This window comes from Saitoella complicata (genome assembly GCF_001661265.1).
Source record: "Saitoella complicata NRRL Y-17804 unplaced genomic scaffold SAICOscaffold_1, whole genome shotgun sequence".
Classification (NCBI taxonomy): domain Eukaryota; kingdom Fungi; phylum Ascomycota; class Saitoellomycetes; order Saitoellales; family Saitoellaceae; genus Saitoella; species Saitoella complicata.
The window spans coordinates 603916-629666 of record NW_017566992.1 but is presented as its reverse complement, the minus strand read 5'-3'; the positions used below and the strand labels follow the sequence as shown (position 1 = coordinate 629666).

Sequence of the window (25751 nt, the reverse complement as noted above, 5' to 3'; positions counted from 1 at the left end):
GGGGCGCCTGCAAAACGACAGCTGCAACATCATCGATCACTCTTCACTCATAAAGTAATAAAGGTACGTGTCCGGGGAGAGCAATTGAAGCTCTGCTTTCGTTTCTTTTTGATCTGTTCGATCTCTAACACTCCCTAGATGGCCGCCCGATCCGTCGTTCAATCCGTCAACTGGCAGAAGCTCTCCTCCGGCCTCGGCCTCTCCGCCGCTACCGTCGGCTCCATCAAGTCCTTCCGTGAACGCGCCAACAACGCTGCTCGCAAGGTTCAGTCCCTTTCCGAGCAGAAGACCGACATCGACTTCGCTCACTACCGCTCCGTCCTCAAGAACCAATCCGTCGTCGACGAGATCGAGAAGTCCTACAAGGCCTTCAAGCCCGTCACCTACGACGTGAACGCCCAGATCAAGGCCATTGAGGCTTTCGAGGCCAAGGCTGTATGTTATAGAATGCGGTAGTCGTCAATTGGAGGACAATTACTAATTCGATGACATAGGTCGAGAACGCTGAGCTTACCGCCAAGAAGGTCGACATCGAGCTCCAGGACCTCCAGAGGACCTTGGACAACATCAAGAACGCCCGTCCCTGGGAGGACGTCTCCGTCGACGACTTGGTCAAGGCCGCTCCCGAGATCGAGAAGAAGACCGAGGATATGGTTTCCCGCGGAAGGTGGGCCATCAAGGGTTACCAGGAGAAGTTCGGAGATCTTTCCCTTATGTAAGATGTTTCTGTTGGAATGTGTTGGAGGGTGTGTGGGGAAGTGGATATACCATACTGGAAAATGTATGTTGGAGGTTGAGGTGGTGTTGAAGACTTGTTCGGGCATGAGAATAGCTGTCTAGAATGGGAAAAGTGTATAATCATTGTTCGTACGCGCTGGTCTTGTCGTGCACGTTTGATCGTTCGATTTTTTTTGAGTTCACTCAGCGGCCTGGCAGGCTCGCGACATCAGAAGGCTTTGCACATTTGCCACAGCAACTCACTCAAAGTTGTTCGACACAACTCGCCTGACCGTATTGTTTGTGCAAGAAGCTGCAAGGTCAGTTTTGGAGTCAGTAGGGATTGCACGATATCAAAAGGACAGTTACATCGTCAAGCTCGATGTGCTTTGGAAGGTTGAAGTACCCTTAAGCTTGCTATCCTAGAGGCAACGTCGACGCAAATAGGTGATTGAGAATGGGCTTAACACTTACAGATTGCACACCAAACTATAGAAAACAAGATCATCATATTAAACAACCGTCTTCGCAGTCGCCTTGATGAAGAGCTTCCCAAAAAATGTTCCGTCCCAAATAATCCCCAAAATCACCATAATCAGACCCAAAAAGAGAAAGGCGGGTATCACTAATGTCCTTCGTTCATCCTTGTCCTTATCCATACTCATATCGTACTCTTTCATACAACCCTGCATTTAGGCAGAATCCTTCTCCCGACGGAGCTTGTCAAAAGTAGCCTGACCAGCAGACTTGGAATCATCCGTCTGCAACCCACCAGCCAACTTATCAGCAGTATCGGTAACACCCTCCTTCGCCTTGTCCAAATAAGACTTCTGGGACTCGGGAGTCAACTCCTCCTTCGCCTCCGTAGTCCAGCTCTTACGGCCGGTATCGGAGCCGAGACCAAGAGAATCCTTGACGTTGGTCAATCCAGACGCAACGGTATCGTAGAGGGAGTTACCCTCAGCCTTGGCGTCATCGTTGGTACCGCGGAGGGAGTCAGCGGCGGACTGAGAAGTGGACTTGTTCTCTGCGGGAACGACAGCGGCAGCGACGCGGTCGTAGGCGCCGGAGAGGGCGTCGCCGGCTTGCTCAAGGTAAGACTTCTGGGAGTCAGGCTTGACCTTGTCGTGAACCTGCTCAGTAAGATCCTTGCGGCCGAAGTCAGACATGTTGTAGTAGTAGTAGTAGTAGTTGTTTGTGTGGGAGTGTTTGTGTGAGGAGGAGTGAGAAGGAGGGAGATGGGAGGGTATTTATGTGCGGGGGGTGGACCCTGGCTTCCCTGTGATGTCATGGCCAACCCTCGCCAGCCCGCGCCACGACATAATGGCTCGATGACGTAGCACCGATATTCAGGGATGACATCGGCGGATTGCAGACAGCTGTCACTGCTCGTCTCGTACCCGTGCTATGTATGCTACTGTTCCAGGTGAGGACGGAGATGTATGCGTGCTCTATTTTCCAAATGGCTCACTGCAGCAGGCCAGCTGTCGTTGCAGTGACTATCCCAACATATCGCAACTGTGTTGGGGACTCATGCGGCGTTGTGCCATACTCTTACGACATCGGCATCCCCCTCCAGTTTTTCAAGCAACTCTTCGAACAGTTGCTCCTCTTCACTCCCCTCCTGAATTGTGACCTGTGTGTCCTCCTTTTTGATCCACGCCAACTCAACTCCTGTAACATCATACCCCTTCTCCTTGAACGCTTTCCCAATCGAACCCGTATTATCCGGCTCACAGATAACCTCAACAGTTCCATCCTCCTCAACAGGCCCCACATCCTCCGCTCCCGCTTCAAGCGCATCGTCAAATACACCGTCCGTGCTTAACCGTGTCCCATTTGGACCACTGGAAAGTGTCACACGACCCTTCCGGTCAAAGAAAAACGCAGTAGGTGTACTCCGTGCCCCACACCCCTTCAAAATGTACTGCACACTCTTATTTGCCCTCGTTTTATTATCTGTCAACCCCTCAATGATCAACGCGACCCCACCCGGCCCGAGTGCCTCAAACGTCGCCTCCTCCAACGCCGCACCCCCCTCCTTGATTCCACTTCCCCTTTTAATTGCGGCTTGAATTTTGTCTTTGGGCATGAACAGCTTCTTGGCGTTCGCAATGAGTCCTGCGAGTCGGAGGTTATCGGCGGGGTTTGTGCCGCCGGCTTTGGCAGCAGAGGTTATTTCTTTCGCGAGTTTGGAAAAGGTCACGGACTTTTGGGCGTCGGCGGCGCCTTTCTTATGTCGGATTTTGGACCATTTGTTGTGGCCTGCGAGGGCGGTGGGACTGGATGCGAAGGAGCGTATGGGAATGTTGGGGGAGAACTGTGCAGCCCTGATGATTCTGGGTGGGCAGTGGCAGAGGGAGAGCACTGTCCGCAGTCTGGTCATGCCGGTTGTGATATAGCTACAGAAGGGAAGACAAGGGTCGGTGAATTGTCGATACGTCCGTCGGTGGAATGCCCATGGACTTTGAGGATCAGGCACCGAGATTCCCCGGCACGTGTGTTCCCAACCTTCCCGTCCTTCGAAGAACTTGGCGAGCAGTTAGTTTACAGATTTACTCTATCTTCGAAGAATCCTGTCAATTGACTCGACTGTCGCCCAATCCAGCGGTCGAAGTTAAGCTCGTGCTTGTCGGCTGGCTGAATCTGGGCGCGTTCTGGCGTTGGCTGTGCTTCGTTCTACGGCACACAAAACAAACAAACATTTACTGCTGTGAGACTTTTGCAGCCGTAGTCACTGTATCGATTTGAGGGTTCACTGTCGCTTCAGTCTTTTCAGTCATTGTGACACAGGCCGGCTGGTAAATTGCGGCCCGTGACGCTCACCACCTCAGCTCACCCGGCCCCTCAGTGCGGGAGCATACTCTACACGAACGTGTTGGGCGAACAAGCCGTACAGTATTGCTCCTACCCGTCCTATCGGTGACGACCCGTCCGTCTACTCCGTCGCGACCCTCACCTCCTTACCCCAATCTTCCGTTCGACTACATAAATCAGGATGTCGACCCCTCCAACACTTCCTCTACATCGCTCACCGCACGTTCGGCGAAGTAAACCCCTTCCAGCGACTCCACCTCGCGGACCACGCTCAAGACCAGTGACGCATTACGGAGGTCCATTACCGCCGTCACCGATGTCTCCTGAAAGTAGACGATTGACAATTGATACCAATACGAATTCGGCGTTTCGGCAGAGTGCGAAGCATAACATGCCTGTTCCAGTTCATCGCGATTCGGGTGTGTGTACTTCACCCATCGACGCACTCGACATCATCGATGAATATGGAGACGACGAATGCTTACGTGGGAGTGACGGGCTCTCTTACCCGTCCACTCCTGTCATCGACCAAGGTTCACTGCACAAACGCGCTGTATCGGATTCGTCGAGTTTACAGAGTGGACCACCTCCTCCCATCCCGCCAAAGTCGATCATGCATGAACGTGAAGCCATCACGCGAGAGATCTTGACGAGTGAGGAGAGTTACTACATAGAGTTGCGCGGAATCCATATCGACATCGTGAAGCCGATGCAGGAGAATGCACATAAGACTGGGTTGTTGCGGGACGTGGAAAGGGGATTCGCATGCTTAGAGCAGATGATTCGGTTTCATGCACAACTGTTAACGGTAGATTTCAGCGCACTGTTTCGTGCGATGATAGCTAATGTACCTTACAGGCATTGAGAAGCACATTTACCCCGATACAGGAGCTGTGCGACCACCTACCCCGGTTAGCGGCACTGTACACACCCTACATCCTCCTTCTTCCCACGTTGCAATACTGCACTGCGAATCTACAAACCTCAACCACGAGCAACCTGACGCCGTCTACTCGACTCTTAGCTCCCTTCCAGCGGTTGACACGTTACCCGTTACTCCTCAGCCGTCTCCTCCTGGTCACGCCACCTCACCTCAGCAACGATGCCTGGCGCACCGTTCGCGAAGCATACTCTGCCGCTAAAGCCGCATGCGAGGACGTACAGAACGCGAAAGCACAAGAGGAAGAATATCAGAATCTGCGGCAAGTCGAGAGAAAGTTGACACCGTTCGACTTTGTCTTGGCTGTACGGAAGAGGCGGAGAATCATCTTCGACGCGGGCGTCAAGCTCAAGTTCGAGAAGAAGGGGCTGACGCTGTTTGGGAAGGACGTCAGTAAGGGTTGGTGTGTGTTGTGCAATGATGGGATTGTGATTTGGGGTGCGCAATCTACGTCGTCGGAGAAAGGCGCTGGACCGCAGTGGAAGGCACTTGGTGGGGTTGAGAGGGTAGTGAATTCGCGGAGAGCCGAGAAGGATGGTTGGGTGGAGGTTGCGAGCCAGGATGTGAAGACGGGCGAGATCGGAGTGAGATGGGTGAAGAAAGAGGGTACGGATAGAGGATGGATGGATGTGTGGTTGCAGGGAGGGTTGTCGTGAGAGGGATATAGGGGGAGAACATATATCCAGCTGGCTCTGGTAAAGGACATTGGTTCGGCGTTTTGTTTTTAGATATTCTTATTGGGGTCGAGATGATAATCCATATTTTTAGAAGCAAATACATTGAAGTTACAGACCCAAGGTACGAGTCAAACTGAACGCACAAGATGTCAATGACAGCAATAATTGATTTTATCCGAGACACTACTACTTCTATCCGTACACACCAGGCGCATCATTACTCAAACAAGACCCTCCTTCAGTTTATTTATTTGGGGCCGATCATGTTCTCAGGCCTGACCCACTGGTCGAATTGCTCAGAAGTCAACAAGTTCAACTGCAAAGCAGACTCCTTCAAAGTGATACCCTTCTTGTGGGCGTTCTTGGCAGCCGCAGCAGCGTTGTCGTAACCAATGTGGGGGTTCAAAGCAGTGACAAGCATGAGGGACTCCTTCATGATCTTGGCGATGTTGGACTCGTTGGCCTGGATGCCGACGACGCAGTTCTTGGTGAATGATCGGGAAGCGTCAGCCAAGAGACGGATGGACTGGAGGAGGTTGCGGATCAAGACGGGCTTGAACACGTTAAGCTCGAACTGACCGGAAGCACCGGATATGGAGATGGCGGTGTTGTTACCAATGACCTGGGCACAGACCATGGTCATGGCCTCACACTGGGTGGGGTTGACCTTTCCGGGCATGATGGAAGATCCGGGCTCGTTCTCAGGGAGAGACAACTCACCGAGACCGCAACGGGGTCCGGATCCGAGGTAACGGATGTCATTGGCGATCTTCATGAGGGAACAGGCGAGGACGTTCAAAGCGCCGGAAGCCTCGACGATGGCGTCGTGCGCAGCGAGGGCCTCGAACTTGTTGGGGGCGGTGACGAAGTCAATGCCGGTCTCCTTGGCGATCTCAGCAGCGACCTTCTCGTCGAAGCCCTTGCGGGTGTTCAAACCAGTACCGACGGCGGTACCACCCTGAGCGAGCTGCTTAAGGCGGGGGAGGGTAGCCTCGACACGGGCAATGCCGTACTCGATCTGGGTAACGTAGCCGGAGAACTCCTGGCCAAGGGTAAGAGGGGTAGCGTCCTGCAAGTGAGTACGTCCGATCTTGATGATGTCCTTCCATTCCTCAGTCTTAGCAGCCAAAGCCTCGTGAAGACCCTTCAAGGAGGGGATGAGGGAGTTGACAATCTCAGTGGTCGCAGCGACGTGCATGGCGGTGGGGAAAGTGTCGTTGGAGGACTGGGACATGTTGACGTGGTCGTTGGGGTGAACGGGCTTCTTGGAGCCGAGCTCACCGCCGAGCATCTCAATGGCACGGTTGGAGATGACCTCGTTGGTGTTCATGTTGGACTGGGTACCGGAACCAGTCTGCCAGACCACGAGAGGGAAGTGGTCGAGGAGCTTTCCGGAGATGACCTCATCGGCAGCATCGCGGATAGCGTTACCGACCTTGGGGTCCAAGCCGTACTCCATGTTGACGGTAGCAGCGGCCTTCTTCAAGACACCGAAAGCCTTGATCAGAGGCGCAGGCATGCGCTCAGTGGGACCTCCAATGTCGAAGTTTTGGAGGGAACGCTGAGTCTGAGCACCCCAGTAGCGGTCAGCAGGGACCTGGAGCTCTCCGAAGGTGTCGCGCTCGCGACGGAATTGTTCCTGGGACATGGCGGGGAAGGAGGTGGTGAAAGTCCTGACGGCGGCGGGAGTGATCTGAGAGAAAGCGTAAGCGCTGGAACAAGTCAGGTAGGAGGATCAGGACGTACACGCTTGGGAGCAATTGCACGAGCGGTCAATCGTGCGACAGGCAGTCTGCGAAGCATGGTGGGGTATTACGAGCGGATCAGATCTCTGGAGCGAGACTTCGACGTCGGGCGTCTCCTAGACTGCTTATAGTAATGTCGGGCTGAAGGGGACCCCCTCGGCAGTTTTCGGCTGTGTGTCCCGGCCAGTTCCGCAGTGTCAAGGTCGTGCATTCACGCCCAGTAAAAGGGCTAAATATATCTTAAAAGTAGGTTCCTTGTATTCAGATGTCACCGGAGCATCAATCGTCCCTAACTGCACGACGCGTTCACCCACGTACATCTGGGGTCGCGTCCGCCAAAAGTGAAACCGCAAGGATCGTGAGATACGAACGAAGGAGCCCTGTGCAATGCCTCGCCGGCTACGTGACGACGAAGATGATGGTTCAGAGGTGGAGGACAGCGTTACTCCGGAATTCTCCGGCGATGTCCCGGATGACACGGCATCCACCACGCCATTGCCTGTGCGAAAAAGGCAGCGCATGTCTAATGTGGCCGAATGTAATTCGCAAGATGACAAGTTGGTTCTCACTCCACCTACTTCTGAAATCTCGGCTCTAACAAGGCCATAGATACCTTCCCGGCTCCATTGTCCGGGTAACGCTGGACCATTTTCTTACATATGATCAGACAGAGTTTCGGCCCGGGCCTAACTTGAACATGATCATTGGACCAAACGGCACTGGAAAGTCTACGATTGTATGCGCCATTTGTCTTGGATTGGGGTATGCACCGAGTTACCTGGGACGTGCGAAGGATGTGTCCGAGTTCGTCAAGCATGGCTACAGTGAGGCAGAGATTGAGATTGAGCTGCAAGGACAGGAAGGGCAGCAGAATACAATCATCAAGAGAAGGTTGCATAAGGACAACAACTCGTCGCAATACTGGATGAACGGGGTCAGCACGTCATTCAAGCTCATCCAAGATTATGTTCGCAAGTTCAATGTCCAGATCGACAACCTGTGTCAGTTCCTGCCGCAAGACAAGGTGGTTGAGTTTGCGCAACTGACGCCCGAGAAACTACTTCAGGAAACGCAGCGCGCTGCTGGTGATGAGAATATGCTCAAACAGCACCAGGAGCTGATATCACTGCGTAATGAACAGAAAGGTCTTTCCAGCGGCAAAGAGAAGGACGACGCGGCGCTTGCCAACCTCAAAACTCGTCAAGCTGTTCTCGAACGCGATGTCCAGCGTTTTCGAGACCGTGAAGCTATCAAGAAGCGAATCGAGCTCCTCGAGATCAAGGTTCCATTTGCTGAATACAACGACGCAAAGCGTGCCTTCGAGGAAGCGCGAGCAGATAACAGGGAGCAAGCAGCTGAGCTCCAGCGTATCAAAACACGGTTTGAACCGATGGTACAAGCGCGCGAAGAAGCAAAGGAGCACTCTCAACGCATGGAGGAAGAACGTACGAAGCGGAAACAACGCTACGACACGGTTCAGCAAGCAATGGTTCGTGTGTCTCAAGACTTGGATCGGACAAGCTCCGCTATGGAAGATCATCGCCGGGACATTGTGACTCGACGCAAACAGGAGCAAACCCGCAAAGAAAAGTTAAGGGAGGTGCGCAGTGATGTTGCGAAATGGCAGCGTAACCTGGGTCCCGAGCCGGAGAATCCAGATGCGTCCGATCTGAATGGACAAATCAGGGAGAAGAGCGACGCATTGCGTGTCTTGAATCACCAGGTGAAGGAGGTTCAGGACAAGCAACAAGCACTCACCGACCGAGGACGGGAGGAAGGTACTCGCCTGAGGAGGCTTCAGGAGGAGCATGGTCGATTAAACTCTGTGCGAGAACAACGATTGGAGTTGCTCAAAGGCTGGCACAGGGATACCTATGAGGCCGTTCAGTGGTTGCGCCAGAACAAGGACAAGTTCGAGCACGAGGTTTATGAGCCAGTATACCTCGAGGTCAGTGTATCGAATATGCGATACGCCAACCAAATTGAGATGGGTTTCCGGGATTCAAATTTCTTGTCCTTTACGTGCATGTCGCGTCAGGATTACAGGAAATTTACCGAGCTTCTCGTTGATAACAACCAAGCAGCCGGTCGACGTCTCTCGCTTTTCGTCGCTGAATACTCTGGCACCAACGCTCCAACCCTTGAGTCCCAGCGCTCCCCAGTGCCCCAAGAGGAGCTGAAGCGGTTAGGATTCGATGGATGGATGTTGGATTACTTGGAGGGGCCAAAGCCAGTGTTGAATGCACTTTGTCACATGGTGAACGCGAACTCGACAGCGTTGTCATTTCAGCCCTTCTCGTCCGAGGACAACAAGAAAGTGGAGGCTTTGACTCGCCAGAACGAGCAAGGAGACATTATCCAGCTGATTCAAAATTACATGGCTGGAAGAGTGCATTACACCATCAACAGATCTCGTTACGGAAGGAAAGAAGCGTCTACTCGTACACGGAACGTGCGGAACGCCAAGCGTTTTGGTGAGGCAGTGAACATGGAGAAGAAGTCGCAGCTTGAGCGCAACATGAACGAGATTAAGTCCAACATTGACGAAGTCCAGTCCGGCCTTGACCAATGCAAGAAGAAGGAGATTAAAATTCGTGCGGATTACGAAGTACTTAAGGCCGAGCGCGATGCGATCGAAAAGGAGAAGAACGAACGCATCAAAGCGAACCGAGAGTGGCAAAAACGGCAAGTTCGCCTCAATTCCATGAAGGAAGATCTTGAGCGAAGAGAAGCCGTACCCGTCACCTACGAGGAAGATATCGCTCAGATCAAGGCCAGGATGGCGAGATCGGCAGAAGAGCGCGGGCAGCTTGCCGTTCAATACAAGGACCTCGTCGTACAGGCAATGCAGCTCATGACCCGGTACCAAGTTGCGTATCTCAATGCCCTTCAGGCGGTTTCAGACAACAAAGGTGTGATCGCTCGTTTCGGTGAAATCTCTCAGCAACTCCAAGAAGCCGAGAACGCTTCCACTGCAGTTAAGGCTCTCATGGCTGACAAAAAGCGACTTGCGCAGCAAAAGTACCAGACAGCCACCGCCAAGTCCCAACAAGTCAGCGAAGAGACTCGGGAGCAGCTACAAGCTAGTCTCGAAGACCTCGAGACTGTTGAGGAGCTCAGGGATATAATTATGCAGGAGAAGAATAATCTTGAGCTCATCTTCAACACAAACTCGAATGTTATCGAGCAGTACGAGAAGCGTCAGAGAGACATAGCCGAGTTGCAGGAGAAGGTCGAGACCAGACAAGCAGCCTTGGACGAAGTGGACACCAAGATTGAGCAAATTCGCGGGGACTGGGAGCCTAGGCTACGAGCGCTCGTCGAACGAATCAGTCGGAGCTTCTCCGACGCTTTCAATTACATCGGCTGTGCCGGTGAAGTGCAAGTCGGCCGCAAAGACCCCGAGAGAACTCCCGAAGATGACTTTGCGCAATGGCGTATCGAGATTCTTGTCAAGTTCCGTGACACGGAGAAGCTCCAACTCCTCGATGCACAGCGTCAGTCTGGTGGTGAGCGGTCTGTGTCGACGATTATGTACCTGATGGCCCTCCAGGATATGGCTACAGCTCCTTTCCGTGTTGTGGATGAGATCAACCAGGGTATGGATCCAAGAAACGAACGTTTGGTCCATGCGCGGTTGGTGGATGTTGCGTGCAGAGGCAATACCTCACAGTACTTCCTCATCACGCCTAAGCTGCTACCCGATTTGATGTACCATTCGAAGATGAAGGTGTTGACGATCTACAACGGTGAATGGCTGCCGGAGCCAGAAGAGAGCAAGATGGATTTCAAGAAATATCTAGCGATCAAGAAGGCGCAGAAGGGACTGGCATGATACATCATGTCTGCATTTGCGTAGAGCTTTGTGAGTAGCTTGAGTAGTTAGGGGATAAGGGTTGGGCGTATCAGGCGTTATTGCTCTTGCACAAGTTGCGGATACATATGCTCTCATATCTAGACATAATCTATGATGCCTTTGCTTTCTGAGTGACGTCGTCGAGTTCCGCATACCGTCTCTTCGCCATCGCCACACATTCTCGCAGCGTCTCCACGCTCAGGTTCATCCCTCCTCCCTTGGAGATGTTGCATAATCTTCCCTGGCTGTTGACCACGATTGTCACTGACTCCTGTACCAACTCCTCCTCGTCGTCGTCCATATCCGCCAACAGATATTGTCCATCGAACAACCCGAACGTCGAAGCATAGCACTTGCCTGCCACATCCAGCCTTCTTGTCTCAGTATCACTGCACACAGCATGTTCCCGATCCTCATCCCACTTTGCCACCGGTAATCTCGTGTCCTCCAAAGCAGTCATGAGCGCCATCCACGCCGCGTCGAAAACATTCCCATCATAGTTCAAGCAGATGATGTCGGCGTACAACACCCACGCAGCCTTTCCTTCCTCGATACACAGCGTGTCCAATGGTAGGGCCTTCGTCGCCTTAACCAACGTATCCAACTTCTCGCCCAATGACTGCGCCAAATCTCCCGGAGGTCCGTACTTGAATTTCGTCGAGCAAATGGGGGTTAACTCGATATTGGGCACCAACCACCCCTCTCTCGGTCTCTCCACATCCGGTTCGGCAATCTCACCCTTAACACCACACACCACGGTCGTATTCCCCATCCTTACGACGGCTGATCCGAATGCGTTGCTCAGAGACCCGGCATTGGCTGTTGTTGGGCGGAATTCGCAGAGAGAGCGGCCGTCGGCGCGGACTTCGGATGTAGTGAAGCGGCGGAGGTATTCCTGGGGATGAAGTTTTTTGAAGGTGCTGTTTGCAATGTCAGCAACGATCCAAAGAAGCTGGAGAAAAGCTCATAAACGTACGCTGGTGGGAAGGACAGTGATGGAAGCGCGTCGTTTTCAGGCATTATGAATGGTTCTCAAATCGAATAAAGATTTCGAAGTTCCGTAAATGGGATAGACGTCTTATAAGCCTCGAAATTGAACCTCCAAACTTTTTTGATCGAGGACGGTAACGTCGAAACGGCGCATGCACGGCCGGCGCAGCAGAAGCCCCCTGACAGCGACGTCGTATGCGAAAACACCAAACCATATACACCCCTCATATACAATGAGGTAGACGGTTTCCCGCAACTTCATGAATTCGATGAGAGACTGACTGTCGTTTACAGCGAACTCCAGAACAGACCAAGATCAGAACTTTCCGAAGTCGAGCTCGCTCAACTCGAGGCTGTATGTGTACTTGTACTCCTATCGAGAGGGATTGAATGCTGACGGGGGATCGAAAGTACGAATTCAATGCGGGACCGCTATCAGTGTTGCAGCAGGCGGTGAAGAATCATAACCAGGTGTTGATCAACTGCAGAAATAACCACAAGTTGTTGGCGAGGTATGTTCCCTCTCCTCTGCCTCTCCTCCGCGCCTGCGCATGGGGAGTTTGTCGCGTGAAGCAGAACTGACGATCTGCGCAGAGTAAAAGCATTCGATAGACATTGCAACATGGTCCTCGAGAACGTGAAAGAGGTAATACCAGCACCCGACCTCTTTCCACACCACACGCGAAGAAAGCTAATTGTGTGTGATTGCAGATGTGGACAGAAACCCCGAGAAACGCACAAGGAAAGAAGGGAAAGCCGGTGAATAAGGATAGGTTCATCTCGAAGATGTTCTTGAGGGGGGATGGTGTTGTGTTGGTGTTGAGGAACACGAACTAAGTGAGGATGGGGTCTGGATGAGAACGGTGCGTGAAAGAGACAGGCACAACTGGAGAGAGGAAGCAAGACGAACATCCTTGGAAAATGAGATGAAGCGCAGAAGAGCACGGGAAGGGGATTGCTACATTCGTTACGATCTACACAATTTAAGCTCAGACCCTGCAGCTACTATGACTCCCCAGATTTCGGTCCATGTGCCTTCTCGGTGTACATAAGGACAACTTACACCATTCCGTAGACTCAATTACAATGAGCCACTCAACAGAAGTCCAGATTCGCCGAATAACCCCCGATCAAACCATCCCCCTCCGCCATTCCGTCCTCTGGCCTGATCGACCGCAATCCTACGTCCTCCTCGAAGACGACTTTTCTGACACTGCAACACACTTTGGCGCATTTATCTTATCATCCACCGTCCCAATCGGCGTCATCTCACTATTCGCATTACCGTCCGACGACGCAAACACAGCAAGTTACCGATTCCGCAAATTCGCAGTCGACCCGGCACACCAGAACCGCGGCATCGGCACCTTACTCCTACAAAAAGTAATGACGACCTGTATGGAACGGGGAGCGAGCGAGGTATGGTGTGATGCGCGGATTGATGCGTGCGGGTTGTATGAGAAATTTGGTATGTATAAAAATCAAGGGCAGGGGGAATGGGTGAAGGGAGGGATTGAGTATGTTAGGATGGTCAAGCAATTCAACAGTCCTACAAATGGATAACGCGATCGATTGCTACGTCAAGGGATGAGTGAGGGAGGGGTCCAGAGCGAGGGGAAGTAATCAAACGATGGGTTATCTGCAACCTCTCGAATTACGGTAGACAGCAGGGTCGAGTTATTAGGGTCCGTTTCCGGAGCCGTGTGCCACACCAGCTGGCGCCGACCCAGCAGCATGCACTGATACGGCGGGAGTCTCAGCTGCTCTCCGCGGCCAAATTCGAAGCGGCCGGAGTTTGTTCGCATCCGGAAAGCATCCAAATAACGAAGTGTTTCACCGACATATGCAAGACCTCACCGCGTGAGTCCCAATTCGGCACCCTCCTCTCGTGAAATCCGAATTGAAAGCGAGGGCGCACTCATGGTTATGTCCGCCACGTCCATGGCCACCACACTCAAATTTCCCAGCTGTACCAGCGACCCCCCGAAACGAAGTTGACAGCTACGCCTCGCCGTCTCCACCGCCGCGAGCCAATAACCTAAGCAGCGTTGATCATCGTTAACGTTGGAACCCTAAGTAAGAATAAGGTGTGGATCGTCGTACAGCTGCTGCCGTACATGCAGGGAGGGCCATGGAAGGTCGAGAAGGGAGATGAGGGTGGCGATTGATAAGGCATGACTAAGCGTGAGGAAGCACCGCAGAGAGCAGCAGGCCTGGGATCTGACGTTCTTTTTTTCGTTGGTAGTGCTGGTCGGAGTAGCGTGGCAGCTGAGACAGCGAGGCATCTAGACCGGCAGCATCCCGAGGGGGGGGAGAGAGGTCGAGTCAGAAATGGGAGAGAGAGAAGGAAGGAGAGAGGACAGTGGACGCAACGCAGCAGCACCCAACGTAGCCCGTGAATATCATATCATGATCACAACAAACAGTTCACGGCCAAATCTCGATCAGACCCGGGCAATGCAGCAGCAGGGTCCACCCTAATTAACCAGCTAAACTGACACGGCTCGCCACGTTCCCCGTTTTCCAGTCTCGATCCCTGAAAAAGGAATCTTAGAAGTTTTCAGGCGGGTGAGGATCCTTAATACGCCTCACCCGCCCACTCCACCACAACGCAGCCCAAAGCCGTACCCAAGCTATACCCACCAGCCAGTCCAGCCTCACCGCGAATCCTCGACGAACGCTTCCTCAACTGACCGACTGACTGCTGACTGTCTGATCAACTGCGATTGTCGTCTCTCTTCAATCTCGTCGGCGACACTCTCTTTCTTCCAAGTTTTTTCTTTCTGTCGCCTCCGAGTCAGATCCCCCGTCGCGCGCATCGCAAACACCAACAAACCCGCGCTGTTGCATACATCTCCAAGTATTCTGCCCAGTCTGAATTACTCTACCGCCAAGTTCGCCCAAGACAACTCTCGTTCTTCTCCGACTCGTTCATTACCGTCTTTTCACTCTTTCACCGCTTCCAATCTCGCCGCGCCGGATACCCATCAAGACCACCTATCTGATTCCATGTCCGCACACCCATCAACCGCATCAACCCTACCAACTCCTCCAACCGATTTGGAGTCCAAACCCACCGCACAGCTCTCTGCGCAAGATTTCCCTCGTCCGTCGAGTGTCGATTTGAGTGCGCCCCGATCAGACAACGGTCACAACACCGGCCTCGCAGCGCGCAGACCACTTCAAGGACTTGGTCCATTCCAATTGCCCGGCCTGGCTCAGACGAACGCGCAGTTCATCCCGCAACCTCATACCCACCCTCATCTCTTCGGAAACAACCAGCCGCGCATGTCGCCTGGCATCCCTGGGCAGCTGACCCCTGGCGCTGAACTTCAGCAACAGCACCACCAGCAACAACAACATCATCAGCAACCGCAGTCTCAGGCGCAGCAGCCGCTCCTTACTCCTGGCGGATCGCAATTCATGAACGGCCACAATGGCGGTGGACAGGCGCAATATTGGCCCACCTCTGCACCCTCATTACCCCTCCTCTCACCCGGTATCCAGCAACCCGTACGCGACTCGCAGAGCCCATACTACCACAACCAGATGTACTCCCCCGCGCAGCAGATGCCGCAGCAGGGCATGTACCCACCTCAACAACACCAGGGACATTACCCTTCTGCTCCAAGAACAGCTGAGTCACCAAAGACCATGGGATTCCCCGATCAGCAGTATGGCCAGAGTATGCCCCCTCCGCAACAACAAATGGACAATTCATACGCACTGCCGGGCCTGAGCGCTGGCGGATACGGCGGCTTCTCAAGTGGCTACACTCCATCCCCATCGGGCTACGCACCATTCCCGGGAATGACCCCTGGTGGACCAGGAAGCAACACCACACCCGGATCTGGATCTGCCGCGTCAGCAGGCTACTTCCCCTCCCCTCCCGCCGCACAACACGACCCATACGCTCCCCTCCGTCCCCAGCCTACACCCACACAAAGCGGCCAAGGCGCATACTCCTACCCACCCCCTGCTCATGCCCACTCCTATCACGACCCTAACGGCTGGGGTCGCCACTCTTACCTCTCTCCCCACGGCGTTCCCGCGCCCATGTCTATGAACAAGATGGGACTCGGAACACCGTATGCGAGGTCTGCGACTCCCACGGACAGGCCGTTCAAGTGCGATGAGTGTCCGCAGAGCTTTAACCGGAATCATGATTTGAAGAGGCATAAGCGGATTCATTTGGCTGTTAAGCCGTTTCCGTGCCCGAGTTGTGATAAGAGTTTCTCGAGGAAGGACGCGTTGAAAAGGCATATCCTTGTCAAGGGATGTCGGGTGAAGAACTAGGAAAGACGGGGACAGAGAAGGGAAGAACAGTAATGGAAGGATGCGATGAGTGTACATGATATATACGTTTCTGGGCGTTCGTTGTGTTGGTGTGTCGGGATTTTTGGATTCTATGTTTTTTTTTGCGTTGTTTTATCTCTGGACTTGTGTGTTTGTGAGTTTGTGTGTTGGGTTGATGGGATTTGCTTTGGGAGTGTTTGCTGTTCTCGTGTTTGCTTTTCTCTTCGTACGTATTTAGTAATCTTATCTCGAACATTGTACTCAACTCCTTCGTCCTCTTCGTCGCAATGTGAGTTCTGGGGTCCGCACGGTTGAGGCCGGTGAGTGCAGGTGATGCAGACCGTGACGTCTTCGGAGAGCTGCACCTCGAAACTCCACTCCTCCTCATTTCTCGAGCTCGGCAACACCGAACGATGAGCAACCTCGATTCATGGGCCGTGTTGCGGATACAAGCCATTCTTCCGTTGGATACAGAAAGTTTACAACAGGTTGTCGCTTATGCTAATTCGCTTGATTCGCCCGAAGATGTAGCGAATCACTTCAAGGTTTGTCGAATCTTCCATCCTGATTGGATGGGAAACGCTGACAGGTGGTAAAGGGCATGCTTGGAGATGATTCAGATAGCTTGGACTTTATTTCACAGTATAATGCGAGACGGTGGCCGCCGGCTGATCCGGCGAGGGTGCCGAAGAGGGAGGCGACGAAGGGTTCTACTACGGTACGGCTCATATCGATCACGACCGTCTGAATGTATGCTGATGAATTTCGTACAGCCGAGCAGGGCACAGACACCGGTAATAAGAGAACCATCAAAGCCCAAAGCGTTAACGAAGGAAGATCTGGCGAAGGCGTTTGGTGGGGGCGGAAGTGTGTACATGAAGGGCCAGGAGGATGAGGATTACTTCGGCGGAAGGTGAGAAAGGGCAAAAAGTTGTTGGTTGCAAATTGTTGTCTGACACATTCACTCACAGAGGAAAAGCGAAGGCTAAGCAGCAGTCCATCGCACCCGGACGACCACTTGATCCTGCACCAGAACAAGTCTCGAAACCGGCGGTGAAAACGAACCAGGGTGGGTTGATGACGTCGGATCTACTTGCGCCAAAGAAGAAGAAGACTCCTGCGACATCGACGTCGACATCAGCGGGGTTCAGTCCGAATGCTTCCTCCGCACATCTCTCCTCGCTTGCGGAGATTGACTCAGCCTTGCGACTTCTTGACCTAGCCGACGACCGGAAGAAGAGGAAGAGACGGCCATGTAACTGTCAAGCAATCCTGCATCCGCTCTTCATGGCTGCTCCAAACTGCCTGAATTGTGGTAAGATCATCTGTGCAGCGGAGGGAATTGGACCGTGTACGTTTTGTGGTGTCGATGTGTTGAGCAAGGAGCAGCAGTTGGAGCTGGTGAACGAATTACGGAAGGAGAAGGGACAGTTGAAGATGCAAGCGGATCAGAAGAAGAAAGTACGGACTGGGCAGGTACAGAGGGGATATGCGTCCCATGCTGGTGGATCAGTACACGTACCAGACGAGGCGGAGGCGGAAATGGAGGCGAAGCGCCTTGCGGCTGAAGAAAGAAAGGAGACGTTGTTAGGCTACGACAGGAACTCCGTACGGAGAACTCACATCATTGACGAGGCATCGGATTTTGATATGCCCCAGATAGACAAATGGGCAAGTCCAGCAGAACGTGCTCTAGCTCTGAGGAAGCAGCAGAAGGCGCTCGAAGCGATGAGCAAACAGAAGCGTAAGGTCATGGCTATCGACCTGTCCGGTCGTAGAGCCCATGTCACTTATGACGAGGAGAGCGAACCGGAGGCTGAAAATCAATTCGCGGAAGAAGAGGCTGCGATTGCACAAGATAAAGCAGAAATGGAGCGCGCAAAGGAAGAACGTCTTGGTGGAGGCGCGTTCGCACAAAACCCTCTTCTCAAGAAGTACGCGCGACCAAAATACATCCCACCAAAGGGGAAGGGTAAGGCTGGGGAGACCGATCATTCAGCTACGTGGAGTAAGTTGGGAAAGAAATTGGGAACTGGTGGGTGGAAGAGAGTTCAGGATGACGATGCGGATAGAGAGGCTATGCAGGAGCAGTTGATTCTTGGGGCGGGAGCGATTGATGGGGAGCCAGGGCGGGAGGAGCCATCGAGTTCGAGGAAAGCATGATAAAGCAGATTTAGATCTGGCTGATTGGCCGGTTCGTGCAGATAGGATGCAACTGGCATTTGACTGCTTCCTGGGCTTTGACAGCGAGAAATAATAGACAGTTGACTTTAAGCCTTTGTGTTTCCTCACGCTCGCCTGTGTTCGGCGGGTGGCTTGCAACTTAAACCCCTTACAATTGCGGACTATACAATACATCGTCATCCACAGAGCAATGTCGCAACATCCTCCCTTGGTATCACGTAGAATTTCTATCAGGCTCCTTCCTGCACCGCCATCTGAACCAACGGACACCTTGGTCCTCAATGGCGGAGGGACGTCGAGATTCTTCACCGACTTCCGTCCACTATTGCAGGACCCAGGCGATTGCGAATGGGTCTTTGCAGGCTGCAAGGAAAAGCTAGCGAATGGTAAAAATGAATGGGTGCATCTCATAGACAATCGTGGACCGAGCGAAAGTCCTGACGTTGGGACGTCGGAGACACTCCTGAATGGAGATGAGCTTGAAAGAGGGGAGATGAATAATCCAGAGACAAGAGAGCTATGTGCATACGAGGAGGTTTGGAGAGATGAAGATGTCCCCCCTGGATCAAAGGTTGTTGTTGCCCAACTTAGAAGGGGTGATGGGATCCACGGCATTTGCGTACAAGTTGGAACAGATTATCAAGGTGTGGTGCAAGATACGACAGGCCATGTGACGGCACAGCGATCCAGATATGAGAACGGAGAATGGGGCGTAACAGAAAAGTATGGTGAAGGAGTTGATCTGCTGCCACTTGCGTTCGACGACCTTGGACAACCTATCAAGGGGGTCACTGATAAGGATGAAGAGTGGGAGATTGTGGAGAATTACACGTATACTGGGTAAAGCGTAAGCAATAGTTTGTATGTAGATTTATTAGAGAGGGCAAAACTGTCAAAGTCTGCTTGCTACATTACTCAACCACGTCCCACCGAGCTAACCTTCCAACATCCGTACCCACGTCCCTGACGATACACCAACCCCAGGCATTGCCCTTCTTCTGCTTGCCGTCCCGTTGCACTTCATTCGCGACCTTACTAAAAGCAACAGCACCGACGCCGACACCCTTACCTTCCTTCAAGGAAAAGTTTCCAGTAGAGATGAATCCGATCAGGTGCTCCTTGGAGGGACACGCCGGGTACTCAGGGGTACCTGCCTTTGGCTTTGCTGTATCGGTCCGAGAGGCAAGCGCAGTCCATGTAGGGAGATCTGCTTTAGGGATGCTGTATATTCTTGCTCTCGCAGCGGGCGATCCTCGATGCTGGAGGTGAACGCGTACAGGAATGAGCGCATTGCCGGTGTCCACGCCCTCTTCTCCAGCAGAAGTCAAGAGCTTGCGACACAGCGATGGGCTCAGCAACCACTGCTTTTCGTTAATCTTGACGTTACCGTCAACCTCCATGGCATCTTCGTCGCTCTTTGCTCCCTGAAGTAGTTTCCAGTCACAAACCATTGGGTCACCTACTTCACCTCTTTCTGCACCCTCACTGCTCTCAAAGACCTTCTCAAAGCTGACCCTCTTCGCCTTAGGCTTCTTCTCGTAGTCTTCCTTCCGCTTCCTTCCGGCGTCCTCCTCACACCTCCATCCTGCTTCCGTGCCTGAGAAATCATTCGGGAAGTTGGGTGTCGAACGCTCAAAAGTGAGTTGATGATAGTTTTCCAGGCCACCAAAGCGGACAGCGGGATAGTGCATCAAGCAACGGAAAAAGTGGGTAATCACGTCGCAAGGCGCAAGAACTGTCCATGCGGAGACAGGCGTTGATGTCTTCAAAAGGATGATAGAGATAGTCGGATCATTAGAGGTAGCAACGATAGGGACTCCGGGACCAGCTGCGGTACGACGCTTGTTCAACTCAGATTCGGTAGCCAACTTAGGCTTCCACGTTGTACGGTCAAAGAGAGACCACAGGCATCCTGACATCTGCTGCGGCCAACTTGCCAAAACATCAGTGAGCTTGCCAACCTTTGTCGTACCAACGCGTTCAGCTTGACTCGGTGCGCGTGGTGGGAATGTCAGTCGTGGATCGTTAACCTGAAGATCGAGGGCAGCACCCAATGGAAGACTCTTGACATCTGTAGCCGAGTTGAACTTCTCCCAGATCTTCGCGGCATCCGAGGTGTTCGAACCTGAGGTCAGCTGCAGAACGGCCTGCAAGGCCTCCGTACCACCCGGTCCCACGATGTCCAAAGAACCCATGGCAAATCGCGCATCCTCCATCCTAACATCCGTGGTTTGCCTTACGAGCTCCGCCACCACATCCCAAAGCTCGCGGAACGCGGCCGGGTGTATGCGGATCATCAAGGATCTCTTCGCGTTGTCATCCGACGGACGCCACAAGATAGTCGCGGGTCCAATGGGTCGCTTGGGGTATGAATGCGCGTGATATACCCATCCTTCCCATACCTTGCCTCCAACAGCATACCGGTTCTTATCCACTCCCGTGCCCGGCTCGCAGACCCCTGTAAGCACCTTCTTCAAGCTTCCCTCCTCACCGTGCAAGAAGAAGGTTGCATAAAAGGACTGATCGAAGACAATGCACCCTTTCTGCAAGCTTGCCCTATGCGTAGGTCGATACGATTTCTCCGTTGGCTTGACTGGAATGGAGTACTCGTACAATTGAGTCATGTGCGCTCGCTTCGAGGTGTACATGTGCGTCGGTAACCACGTCTTCGCGACCTGGCGTTTGTGGTACTTGGTTCCAACACGGACCTTGACAGTCTTCAACTCAGGAACCTGAACCTTCTCGTCATAATCCTCATCCGGCTGCGATGCATTGGCGAGCTTCTTTCCAATATTGTATAGTCGCTTCGCAATGAGCGACCGCAGACGTTTCTTCCCCTTCGGACCCTTCCCTCCATTCCTTCCCTTAGTGTCCTGAGTATTGTCTTCTGTCATCTCGCGCTTTGCCCGCTCCCACAGCCTCTTCGGGATCTTCTTCACGTCATGAGACGCAGCCCTCCTCCTCATACTCCGTGGCAAGCTCTGAAACGCCCTCTGCGCACCCGCAGTCCGACTCCGCTTCATCGCATTCTTCAATGCGTCAATCTCATATTTCCTGCTATTCACGAAGGTGTGCACGTCCAGGACACCATCCTTCAATGCCAGCGAGGAGGACTCTGTAGCGATATGCCGCGCATCGAATGTTTTTGCGCGTTTACGCTGTTGAGCCTGTGTACCAGACGTAAACGGCCGCTTCTTCGAGGGCTGGTCCGACATTGGGGGGGGATCTGGGGAGTGGGTGTTGTTGGGCGCACGTGAGACCCGAGGGACGAGATCAGAAAGTCTACGTTCCCGGGGTCTTTGTGCCGAATTGGGAAGAGCCTGTGACCTCACCACCAGCGCAGCAACAAATGGTCAACGTGAAGCAGACAATGTGAACGAGCGATAAGTCAAATGCCGCCGTACATTCTCGTATCACCTTCGTCGAGGGGTATCTCATTTGCCCTGACAAGATATCTCCTCAAGACGACTCGACTCCCGATCGTCGCGACAGCACGGACGAAACTGGATGAAGTCCATGACAAGCTTTCCGAGGGTATTCAGGGTGCAGGGGATAGACTTCATCTACTCGACCTCGATGTGACGGAAGAAAATACCATCAGCGCCGCAACCCAAAAGGTAAACCAATCATTCCCATGCTGCCCTTGAAAGAACGAACATGACCTGAAGAGGCCACAGGTAAAGGCCATCTTCCCGCCCTCAAAAGACACCTACCTCCGCCTCGCCCTCATAACCCCTGGTATCCTCCACCCCGAACGCTCACCCTCGGCCATCTCCTACTCCGACGCACTCTCCACGTTCCGGGTAAACACCCTCGGTCCACTCATGATGATGAAGCACTTCTCCTCCCTACTCCCCCGGCGCCGTGATCACCCCAACGGACTAGAGAAGGAACACGGTGTACCGAACAGTTCAGTGTGGGCGGTGATGAGCGCTAGGGTGGGGTCGATAGGCGATAATAGGAGTGGAGGGTGGTATTCGTATCGGGCTTCGAAGGCGGGAGTTAATCAAGCTGTGCATACGTTTCACCTGCATTTAAAGCAACAGAAGTATGAGGCCGGGGCGATTACGCTACATCCAGGGACGTGTAAGACTGACTTCTCGAAGGACTTTTGGGGAAACGTCGCAGAGGGCAAGTTGTTTGAGCCGGAGGATGCGGCGGAGAAGTTGATGGGGGTGGTTAATTCGTACACGGATGAGATGGGTGGGAATTTCTATGATTGGAAGGGGGATAGGGTGCAGTGGTGATGATGACGCTAAATGTGAATGCATTGTTCCTCCTCTACTCTCGGGGGTCTATCGTTTAGATACCACGGTTAAACTCCAACTGCGTGATCGGGGTTCCGTCCTTATCATTCAATCCCCTGAACCTCTCTTCGACACTCCCCACACTCACTTTCTGCCTCTGCGGGAACACGCCAACAGCCAAAGGCAACGCAACCAAACTCGTAGCGAAAATCAACCCGATGTTCGTGGGGATAGTGATCCTGGGATTCCGTGCCAAGAAACCTCCGGGGCGTTGGAGACGCATGAGGATGAGGGGTGGGATAACCATGATCGGGGATGCATTCAAGACGCGAGAGATGGCTGTCTCTCCGACAGCCGTGAGTGCCGCAGACTGCGACTTGCCGAGAGACGTAGTCGGGTCGTTGGGTGCGTACACATCGATACCATTCCTGAGCTCAGACCCCCTCATCAAAAACACATTCAACGCACCCGCACTCGCAACAGCCGCAAACGGCACCAACCGCCCAAGCACACCCCTCACACTCGGACTAACCCTCAACTTTGGCACGATACTATTCAACCCCACCGCAACACCACAACTCGCCGAGACCGCAACCGCATATGACTTTCCGACCTCGCTCCAGGAGAGTGGAGATGATTTATTGGCGTTGGAGGCGTTGATGGCGACGTTGACGGATTGGTTGACCCATTGCCAGAAGAGGGTGCCAGTTGTTCCGAGGTTGGGTGTTAGCATGCCGGCTGTTACGACGAGGTTTGTGAGGACGAAGGAGGACATGCGGAAGGGCAGAAACACGGGTTCTTGGGTATCTACAACCGTCATGAGCGGTTGCATGGTGAACGTGAGGGATGAAGGAGACATACCAGGATGCAGCGTTGACTCAACAAGTCTCTTCGCCTGCCACAACTCCTCCGTCATCTCCCCGGACATCTTCCCAGCCTTATAATGCGCAATCAACTTCTTCGCCTGGTCGAGCTGCTGTGCACTCGTGAACAGGGTCCGTGGATCAGTGATCTCCATCATGTGCCTGACGCGGCCGACGTAGGTGTCGAGGTCATAGCGACTTGGTGGGAGGGAGCGTTCGTGTTGTGTGGCCATTTCTATTTTGGTGAGTTTCTGGAGGATGAGTTTCTGGAGGTGGGTCGCGGACCCCTGCATTGCCACCAAAGTTCCGTCTTCCCTCGACTGACTTGACCTGCAACGGGACAATATTGAATGCAATTGGAAATGATCCAGTTGGCCTACGCCGTCATCGGCACGTTGGCTGTCGTCCCAATCTACTACGGATCGTACGCTTCCCTCAAACGACCCTCCTCGGCTCCCAAGAAACAGCAATCCGCCGATGACAGTGATTCCGATGACGAGCCAGACACTGAATCCCTGTCCTCCTCCGACGCGTACATCTTCCCAATCCTCGGGAGCGCGGTCCTCTGTACCTTGTACGCAGCTTTCAAGTTCCTCGGTCGGGAATGGGTTAACTTCCTCTTCACCCTCTACTTCTCCCTCGTCGGCACCTTCGGCGTCACCAAAACTACCGCGTCGATCTTAAACTCCTTCCTCCGTCCCCAACGCATCGACAGGATTCGCTTCATCCTCACCCACCGCGCAAAAGTCTTTACCTCCCTCGGCTTCACACCCGCGCACCTCCCCGCGATCATCTTTGCGTGCGCGCTGACAGCGTATTATTCATGGAGCAAGCACTGGATCGCGGCAAACATCTTTGCCCTCTCACTCGCCACGAACGCAATCCAACTCCTCGCCCTCGACTCCTTTAAAACGGGATCAATTCTCCTCGCCGGCCTATTCTTCTACGACATCTTTTTCGTGTTCGGGACGGATGTGATGGTCACCGTAGCCAAGGGCCTCGACGTCCCCATCAAAATTCTCTTCCCGCGGGACATCATGGCTGCAAAGTATCAATTCACCATTTTGGGGTTGGGAGATATCGTTATCCCCGGTATCTTCATCGCGCTCGCACTCCGCTTCGATCTCTACAACTACCACGCTCGATTCCCACGGATCCAATACTACAAACACCGTGCCCGCCAGGGACAGTTTGCGAAACCGTATTTCAGGGCGACGATGACGGGGTACGTATTGGGACTTGCGGCGACGGTGGGGGTCATGCATACGACTGGAAGGGCGCAGCCTGCGCTGTTGTATTTGAGTCCGGCGTGTGTGTTGTCGGTTGTCTTGACTGCCCTGGTTCGTGGGGAACTGAAAGCTGCTTTCGCATACTCTGAAGACACCTCTAACAAGTCCACGAAAGATGACAAGAAGGAGGGAAAAGACGCGAACATGGAGAGCGATGTCAGCGCGGAAGAGTCGGTAACCGAACCCGCTACCCCGACCCCCGCAGTCGAGGAATCGAGCAGTGATGGAGACGTAGCGGATGCGGAGGAGGGTGATAGCACCGCGGCTGAGCAGATCGAGTTGACGGAGGCGATGGCTACGAAGGACAAGAAGCCCCAGAGGAAGAAGCCGAAGAAGAGGGGTGGGAGGGGACGTTGAGGATAGAAAAGTAAAGCGGGAGGAGCATATATGCATAAAAATAATGATGATTCGAATGTTGTATTAGGTGGAGTGTAGAAGGTTTATGCCTTCGCCGCCTTCGAGAAATCCAAATTAAACGAAACCCCACACCCACACTCACTCGCCGCCCCCGGAATATCCTTCACCTTAAACTCCGACCCAATCAACTCTTGCTCATACTCCACTTTACTCCCACTAATCAACCCCAATGAAACTTCATCCACGACCATGCTCACACCATCTTTAGACATGATCGAATCCTCTTCGGGATCGATCGGGTCGGATTTCGGGTCGATGAGGGAGAGGTTATAGGAGAACCCGTGGCAGCCGCCCGATTCGACGAGGATTCGGAGCATCAAATCTGGATTTGCGTCGCGGGTGCGGATATGTTGTAGTTGCGCGATCGCGTTTGGGAGGATATCGACAGACATGGCGAGACCTTTATCGTCGAGTTTTGGATGTGTGATTTCAACGCCGGTGTTTGCGACTAAACGGTGTTGCTGGAGGTATCTTCTCGATATGCGGGAGACGTCGACCCGTCGTGGCAGTGGTAGCGGCCGTGCGGCGAACCCTTCTCGAGTGAGTGATGTCCGTACGGTACTACTAAACAAGCGGTATAAGGATCGGAAACAGCAAGGCGATGGACGCATCATCATGGTCCACTGGAGTCCACTGCAGCAGCCTGTGGTGGTGGTGGTGGTTGGGAGCACTCGTACAGTACAGTGCAGTGCCTTGGGCTGCAGTAGCCTCGT

The 25751-nt window shown here is 53.3% G+C and overlaps 18 protein-coding genes across 18 annotated transcripts; 9 read left to right on the top strand and 9 right to left on the bottom strand.

Moving 5' to 3' along the window:
• Positions 1–2: 2 nt before the first annotated feature.
• On the top strand, positions 3–1090 carry SAICODRAFT_104602 (ATP synthase subunit D). Its single transcript, XM_019165247.1, has 3 exons — positions 3–63; positions 139–435; positions 495–1090. The coding sequence occupies exons 2-3, from the start codon at positions 139–141 to the stop codon at positions 717–719; spliced, it is 522 nt and encodes a 173-aa protein (XP_019027334.1). The 5' UTR covers positions 3–63; the 3' UTR covers positions 720–1090.
• Positions 803–1230, top strand: SAICODRAFT_28452 (uncharacterized protein). Its single transcript, XM_019167154.1, has one exon. The coding sequence runs from the start codon at positions 842–844 to the stop codon at positions 1007–1009; it is 168 nt and encodes a 55-aa protein (XP_019027333.1). The 5' UTR covers positions 803–841; the 3' UTR covers positions 1010–1230.
• Positions 1231–1409: 179 nt separating this feature from the next.
• SAICODRAFT_42061 (heat shock protein 9/12) lies at positions 1410–1610 on the bottom strand (the record flags this gene model as incomplete). Its single annotated transcript, XM_019168685.2, has 1 exon — positions 1410–1610. A coding segment is annotated over one exon (201 nt), but the record flags the coding sequence as incomplete, so codon positions are not given.
• Positions 1611–1658: 48 nt separating this feature from the next.
• Positions 1659–1926, bottom strand: SAICODRAFT_74578 (uncharacterized protein; the record flags this gene model as incomplete). Its single annotated transcript, XM_019170938.1, has 1 exon — positions 1659–1926. A coding segment is annotated over exon 1 (228 nt), but the record flags the coding sequence as incomplete, so codon positions are not given.
• A 221-nt stretch (positions 1927–2147) lies between these two features.
• SAICODRAFT_86853 (DUF28-domain-containing protein) lies at positions 2148–3315 on the bottom strand. The gene has a single exon (XM_019171458.1). It carries the CDS (start codon positions 3101–3103, stop codon positions 2249–2251), a length of 855 nt encoding a protein of 284 aa, XP_019027330.1. The 5' UTR covers positions 3104–3315; the 3' UTR covers positions 2148–2248.
• Positions 3316–3382: 67 nt separating this feature from the next.
• SAICODRAFT_104323 (uncharacterized protein) lies at positions 3383–4562 on the top strand. The gene has a single exon (XM_019165239.1). It carries the CDS (start codon positions 3716–3718, stop codon positions 4397–4399), a length of 684 nt encoding a protein of 227 aa, XP_019027329.1. The 5' UTR covers positions 3383–3715; the 3' UTR covers positions 4400–4562.
• Positions 4563–5317, bottom strand: SAICODRAFT_104379 (uncharacterized protein). Its single transcript, XM_019165242.1, has one exon. The coding sequence runs from the start codon at positions 5178–5180 to the stop codon at positions 4725–4727; it is 456 nt and encodes a 151-aa protein (XP_019027328.1). The 5' UTR covers positions 5181–5317; the 3' UTR covers positions 4563–4724.
• Positions 5318–5398: 81 nt separating this feature from the next.
• SAICODRAFT_22613 (fumarate hydratase) lies at positions 5399–6954 on the bottom strand (the record flags this gene model as incomplete). The annotated part of the gene is made up of 2 exons (XM_019166606.1): positions 5399–6844; positions 6898–6954. The coding sequence occupies 2 exons, from the start codon at positions 6952–6954 to the stop codon at positions 5399–5401; spliced, it is 1503 nt and encodes a 500-aa protein (XP_019027327.1).
• A 3907-nt stretch (positions 6955–10861) lies between these two features.
• SAICODRAFT_86845 (exosome complex exonuclease RRP43) lies at positions 10862–11881 on the bottom strand (the record flags this gene model as incomplete). Its single annotated transcript, XM_019171457.1, has 2 exons — positions 11729–11881; positions 10862–11672 (listed from the first exon to the last, which is right to left on the bottom strand). The coding sequence occupies exons 1-2, from the start codon at positions 11770–11772 to the stop codon at positions 10862–10864; spliced, it is 855 nt and encodes a 284-aa protein (XP_019027326.1). The 5' UTR covers positions 11773–11881.
• A 67-nt stretch (positions 11882–11948) lies between these two features.
• On the top strand, positions 11949–12584 carry SAICODRAFT_28451 (putative small nuclear ribonucleo protein Sm D2). Its single transcript, XM_019167153.1, has 5 exons — positions 11949–11980; positions 12037–12097; positions 12154–12254; positions 12337–12388; positions 12454–12584. Exons 1-5 carry the CDS (start codon positions 11976–11978, stop codon positions 12577–12579), a joined length of 345 nt encoding a protein of 114 aa, XP_019027325.1. The 5' UTR covers positions 11949–11975; the 3' UTR covers positions 12580–12584.
• A 54-nt stretch (positions 12585–12638) lies between these two features.
• SAICODRAFT_104424 (acyl-CoA N-acyltransferase) lies at positions 12639–13611 on the top strand. Its single transcript, XM_019165244.1, has one exon. The coding sequence runs from the start codon at positions 12772–12774 to the stop codon at positions 13303–13305; it is 534 nt and encodes a 177-aa protein (XP_019027324.1). The 5' UTR covers positions 12639–12771; the 3' UTR covers positions 13306–13611.
• A 2232-nt stretch (positions 13612–15843) lies between these two features.
• On the top strand, positions 15844–16005 carry SAICODRAFT_47776 (uncharacterized protein; the record flags this gene model as incomplete). Its single annotated transcript, XM_019168903.1, has 1 exon — positions 15844–16005. A coding segment is annotated over one exon (162 nt), but the record flags the coding sequence as incomplete, so codon positions are not given.
• Positions 16006–16429: 424 nt separating this feature from the next.
• On the top strand, positions 16430–18307 carry SAICODRAFT_16235 (zf-C2HC5-domain-containing protein). The gene is made up of 4 exons (XM_019165631.1): positions 16430–16583; positions 16637–16756; positions 16812–16951; positions 17010–18307. The coding sequence occupies exons 1-4, from the start codon at positions 16452–16454 to the stop codon at positions 18199–18201; spliced, it is 1584 nt and encodes a 527-aa protein (XP_019027322.1). The 5' UTR covers positions 16430–16451; the 3' UTR covers positions 18202–18307.
• Positions 18308–19133: 826 nt separating this feature from the next.
• Positions 19134–21437, bottom strand: SAICODRAFT_51765 (POPLD-domain-containing protein; the record flags this gene model as incomplete). The annotated part of the gene is made up of 2 exons (XM_019169093.1): positions 19134–19529; positions 19617–21437. The coding sequence occupies 2 exons, from the start codon at positions 21435–21437 to the stop codon at positions 19134–19136; spliced, it is 2217 nt and encodes a 738-aa protein (XP_019027321.1).
• A 125-nt stretch (positions 21438–21562) lies between these two features.
• On the top strand, positions 21563–22563 carry SAICODRAFT_28446 (short-chain dehydrogenase/reductase-like protein). The gene is made up of 2 exons (XM_019167152.1): positions 21563–21839; positions 21900–22563. The coding sequence occupies exons 1-2, from the start codon at positions 21615–21617 to the stop codon at positions 22467–22469; spliced, it is 795 nt and encodes a 264-aa protein (XP_019027320.1). The 5' UTR covers positions 21563–21614; the 3' UTR covers positions 22470–22563.
• SAICODRAFT_74550 (Tricarboxylate/iron carrier) lies at positions 22487–23584 on the bottom strand. The gene is made up of 2 exons (XM_019170937.1): positions 23331–23584; positions 22487–23276 (listed from the first exon to the last, which is right to left on the bottom strand). The coding sequence occupies exons 1-2, from the start codon at positions 23563–23565 to the stop codon at positions 22525–22527; spliced, it is 987 nt and encodes a 328-aa protein (XP_019027319.1). The 5' UTR covers positions 23566–23584; the 3' UTR covers positions 22487–22524.
• Positions 23585–23694: 110 nt separating this feature from the next.
• On the top strand, positions 23695–24978 carry SAICODRAFT_32642 (uncharacterized protein; the record flags this gene model as incomplete). The annotated part of the gene is made up of 1 exon (XM_019168220.1): positions 23695–24978. One exon carries the CDS (start codon positions 23695–23697, stop codon positions 24976–24978), a length of 1284 nt encoding a protein of 427 aa, XP_019027318.1.
• Positions 24979–25061: 83 nt separating this feature from the next.
• Positions 25062–25453, bottom strand: SAICODRAFT_86824 (uncharacterized protein; the record flags this gene model as incomplete). The annotated part of the gene is made up of 1 exon (XM_019171455.1): positions 25062–25453. Exon 1 carries the CDS (start codon positions 25428–25430, stop codon positions 25062–25064), a length of 369 nt encoding a protein of 122 aa, XP_019027317.1. The 5' UTR covers positions 25431–25453.
• Between the last annotated feature and the right edge of the window lie 298 nt (positions 25454–25751).

Excerpts from the sequence above, each read along its gene's own strand:
- SAICODRAFT_104602 (XM_019165247.1), top strand. The coding sequence starts at position 139 with ATGGCCGCCCGATCCGTCGTTCAATCCGTCAACTGGCAGAAGCTCTCC. Across the intron at positions 436-494 it reads AGGCTTTCGAGGCCAAGGCT|GTCGAGAACGCTGAGCTTAC; the intron begins GTATGTTATAGA and ends TCGATGACATAG.
- SAICODRAFT_28452 (XM_019167154.1), top strand. The coding sequence starts at position 842 with ATGGGAAAAGTGTATAATCATTGTTCGTACGCGCTGGTCTTGTCGTGC.
- SAICODRAFT_86853 (XM_019171458.1), bottom strand. The coding sequence starts at position 3,103 with ATGACCAGACTGCGGACAGTGCTCTCCCTCTGCCACTGCCCACCCAGA.
- SAICODRAFT_104323 (XM_019165239.1), top strand. The coding sequence starts at position 3,716 with ATGTCGACCCCTCCAACACTTCCTCTACATCGCTCACCGCACGTTCGG.
- SAICODRAFT_104379 (XM_019165242.1), bottom strand. The coding sequence starts at position 5,180 with ATGTCCTTTACCAGAGCCAGCTGGATATATGTTCTCCCCCTATATCCC.
- SAICODRAFT_28451 (XM_019167153.1), top strand. Across the intron at positions 12,098-12,153 it reads AGCTCGCTCAACTCGAGGCT|TACGAATTCAATGCGGGACC; the intron begins GTATGTGTACTT and ends GGGGATCGAAAG. Across the intron at positions 12,389-12,453 it reads TCCTCGAGAACGTGAAAGAG|ATGTGGACAGAAACCCCGAG; the intron begins GTAATACCAGCA and ends GTGTGATTGCAG.
- SAICODRAFT_104424 (XM_019165244.1), top strand. The coding sequence starts at position 12,772 with ATGTGCCTTCTCGGTGTACATAAGGACAACTTACACCATTCCGTAGAC.
- SAICODRAFT_16235 (XM_019165631.1), top strand. The coding sequence starts at position 16,452 with ATGAGCAACCTCGATTCATGGGCCGTGTTGCGGATACAAGCCATTCTT. Across the intron at positions 16,584-16,636 it reads ATGTAGCGAATCACTTCAAG|GGCATGCTTGGAGATGATTC; the intron begins GTTTGTCGAATC and ends CAGGTGGTAAAG. Across the intron at positions 16,757-16,811 it reads CGACGAAGGGTTCTACTACG|CCGAGCAGGGCACAGACACC; the intron begins GTACGGCTCATA and ends AATTTCGTACAG.
- SAICODRAFT_28446 (XM_019167152.1), top strand. The coding sequence starts at position 21,615 with ATGCCGCCGTACATTCTCGTATCACCTTCGTCGAGGGGTATCTCATTT. Across the intron at positions 21,840-21,899 it reads TCAGCGCCGCAACCCAAAAG|GTAAAGGCCATCTTCCCGCC; the intron begins GTAAACCAATCA and ends AAGAGGCCACAG.
- SAICODRAFT_74550 (XM_019170937.1), bottom strand. The coding sequence starts at position 23,565 with ATGGCCACACAACACGAACGCTCCCTCCCACCAAGTCGCTATGACCTC. Across the intron at positions 23,277-23,330 it reads TGAGTCAACGCTGCATCCTG|ATACCCAAGAACCCGTGTTT; the intron begins GTATGTCTCCTT and ends TGACGGTTGTAG.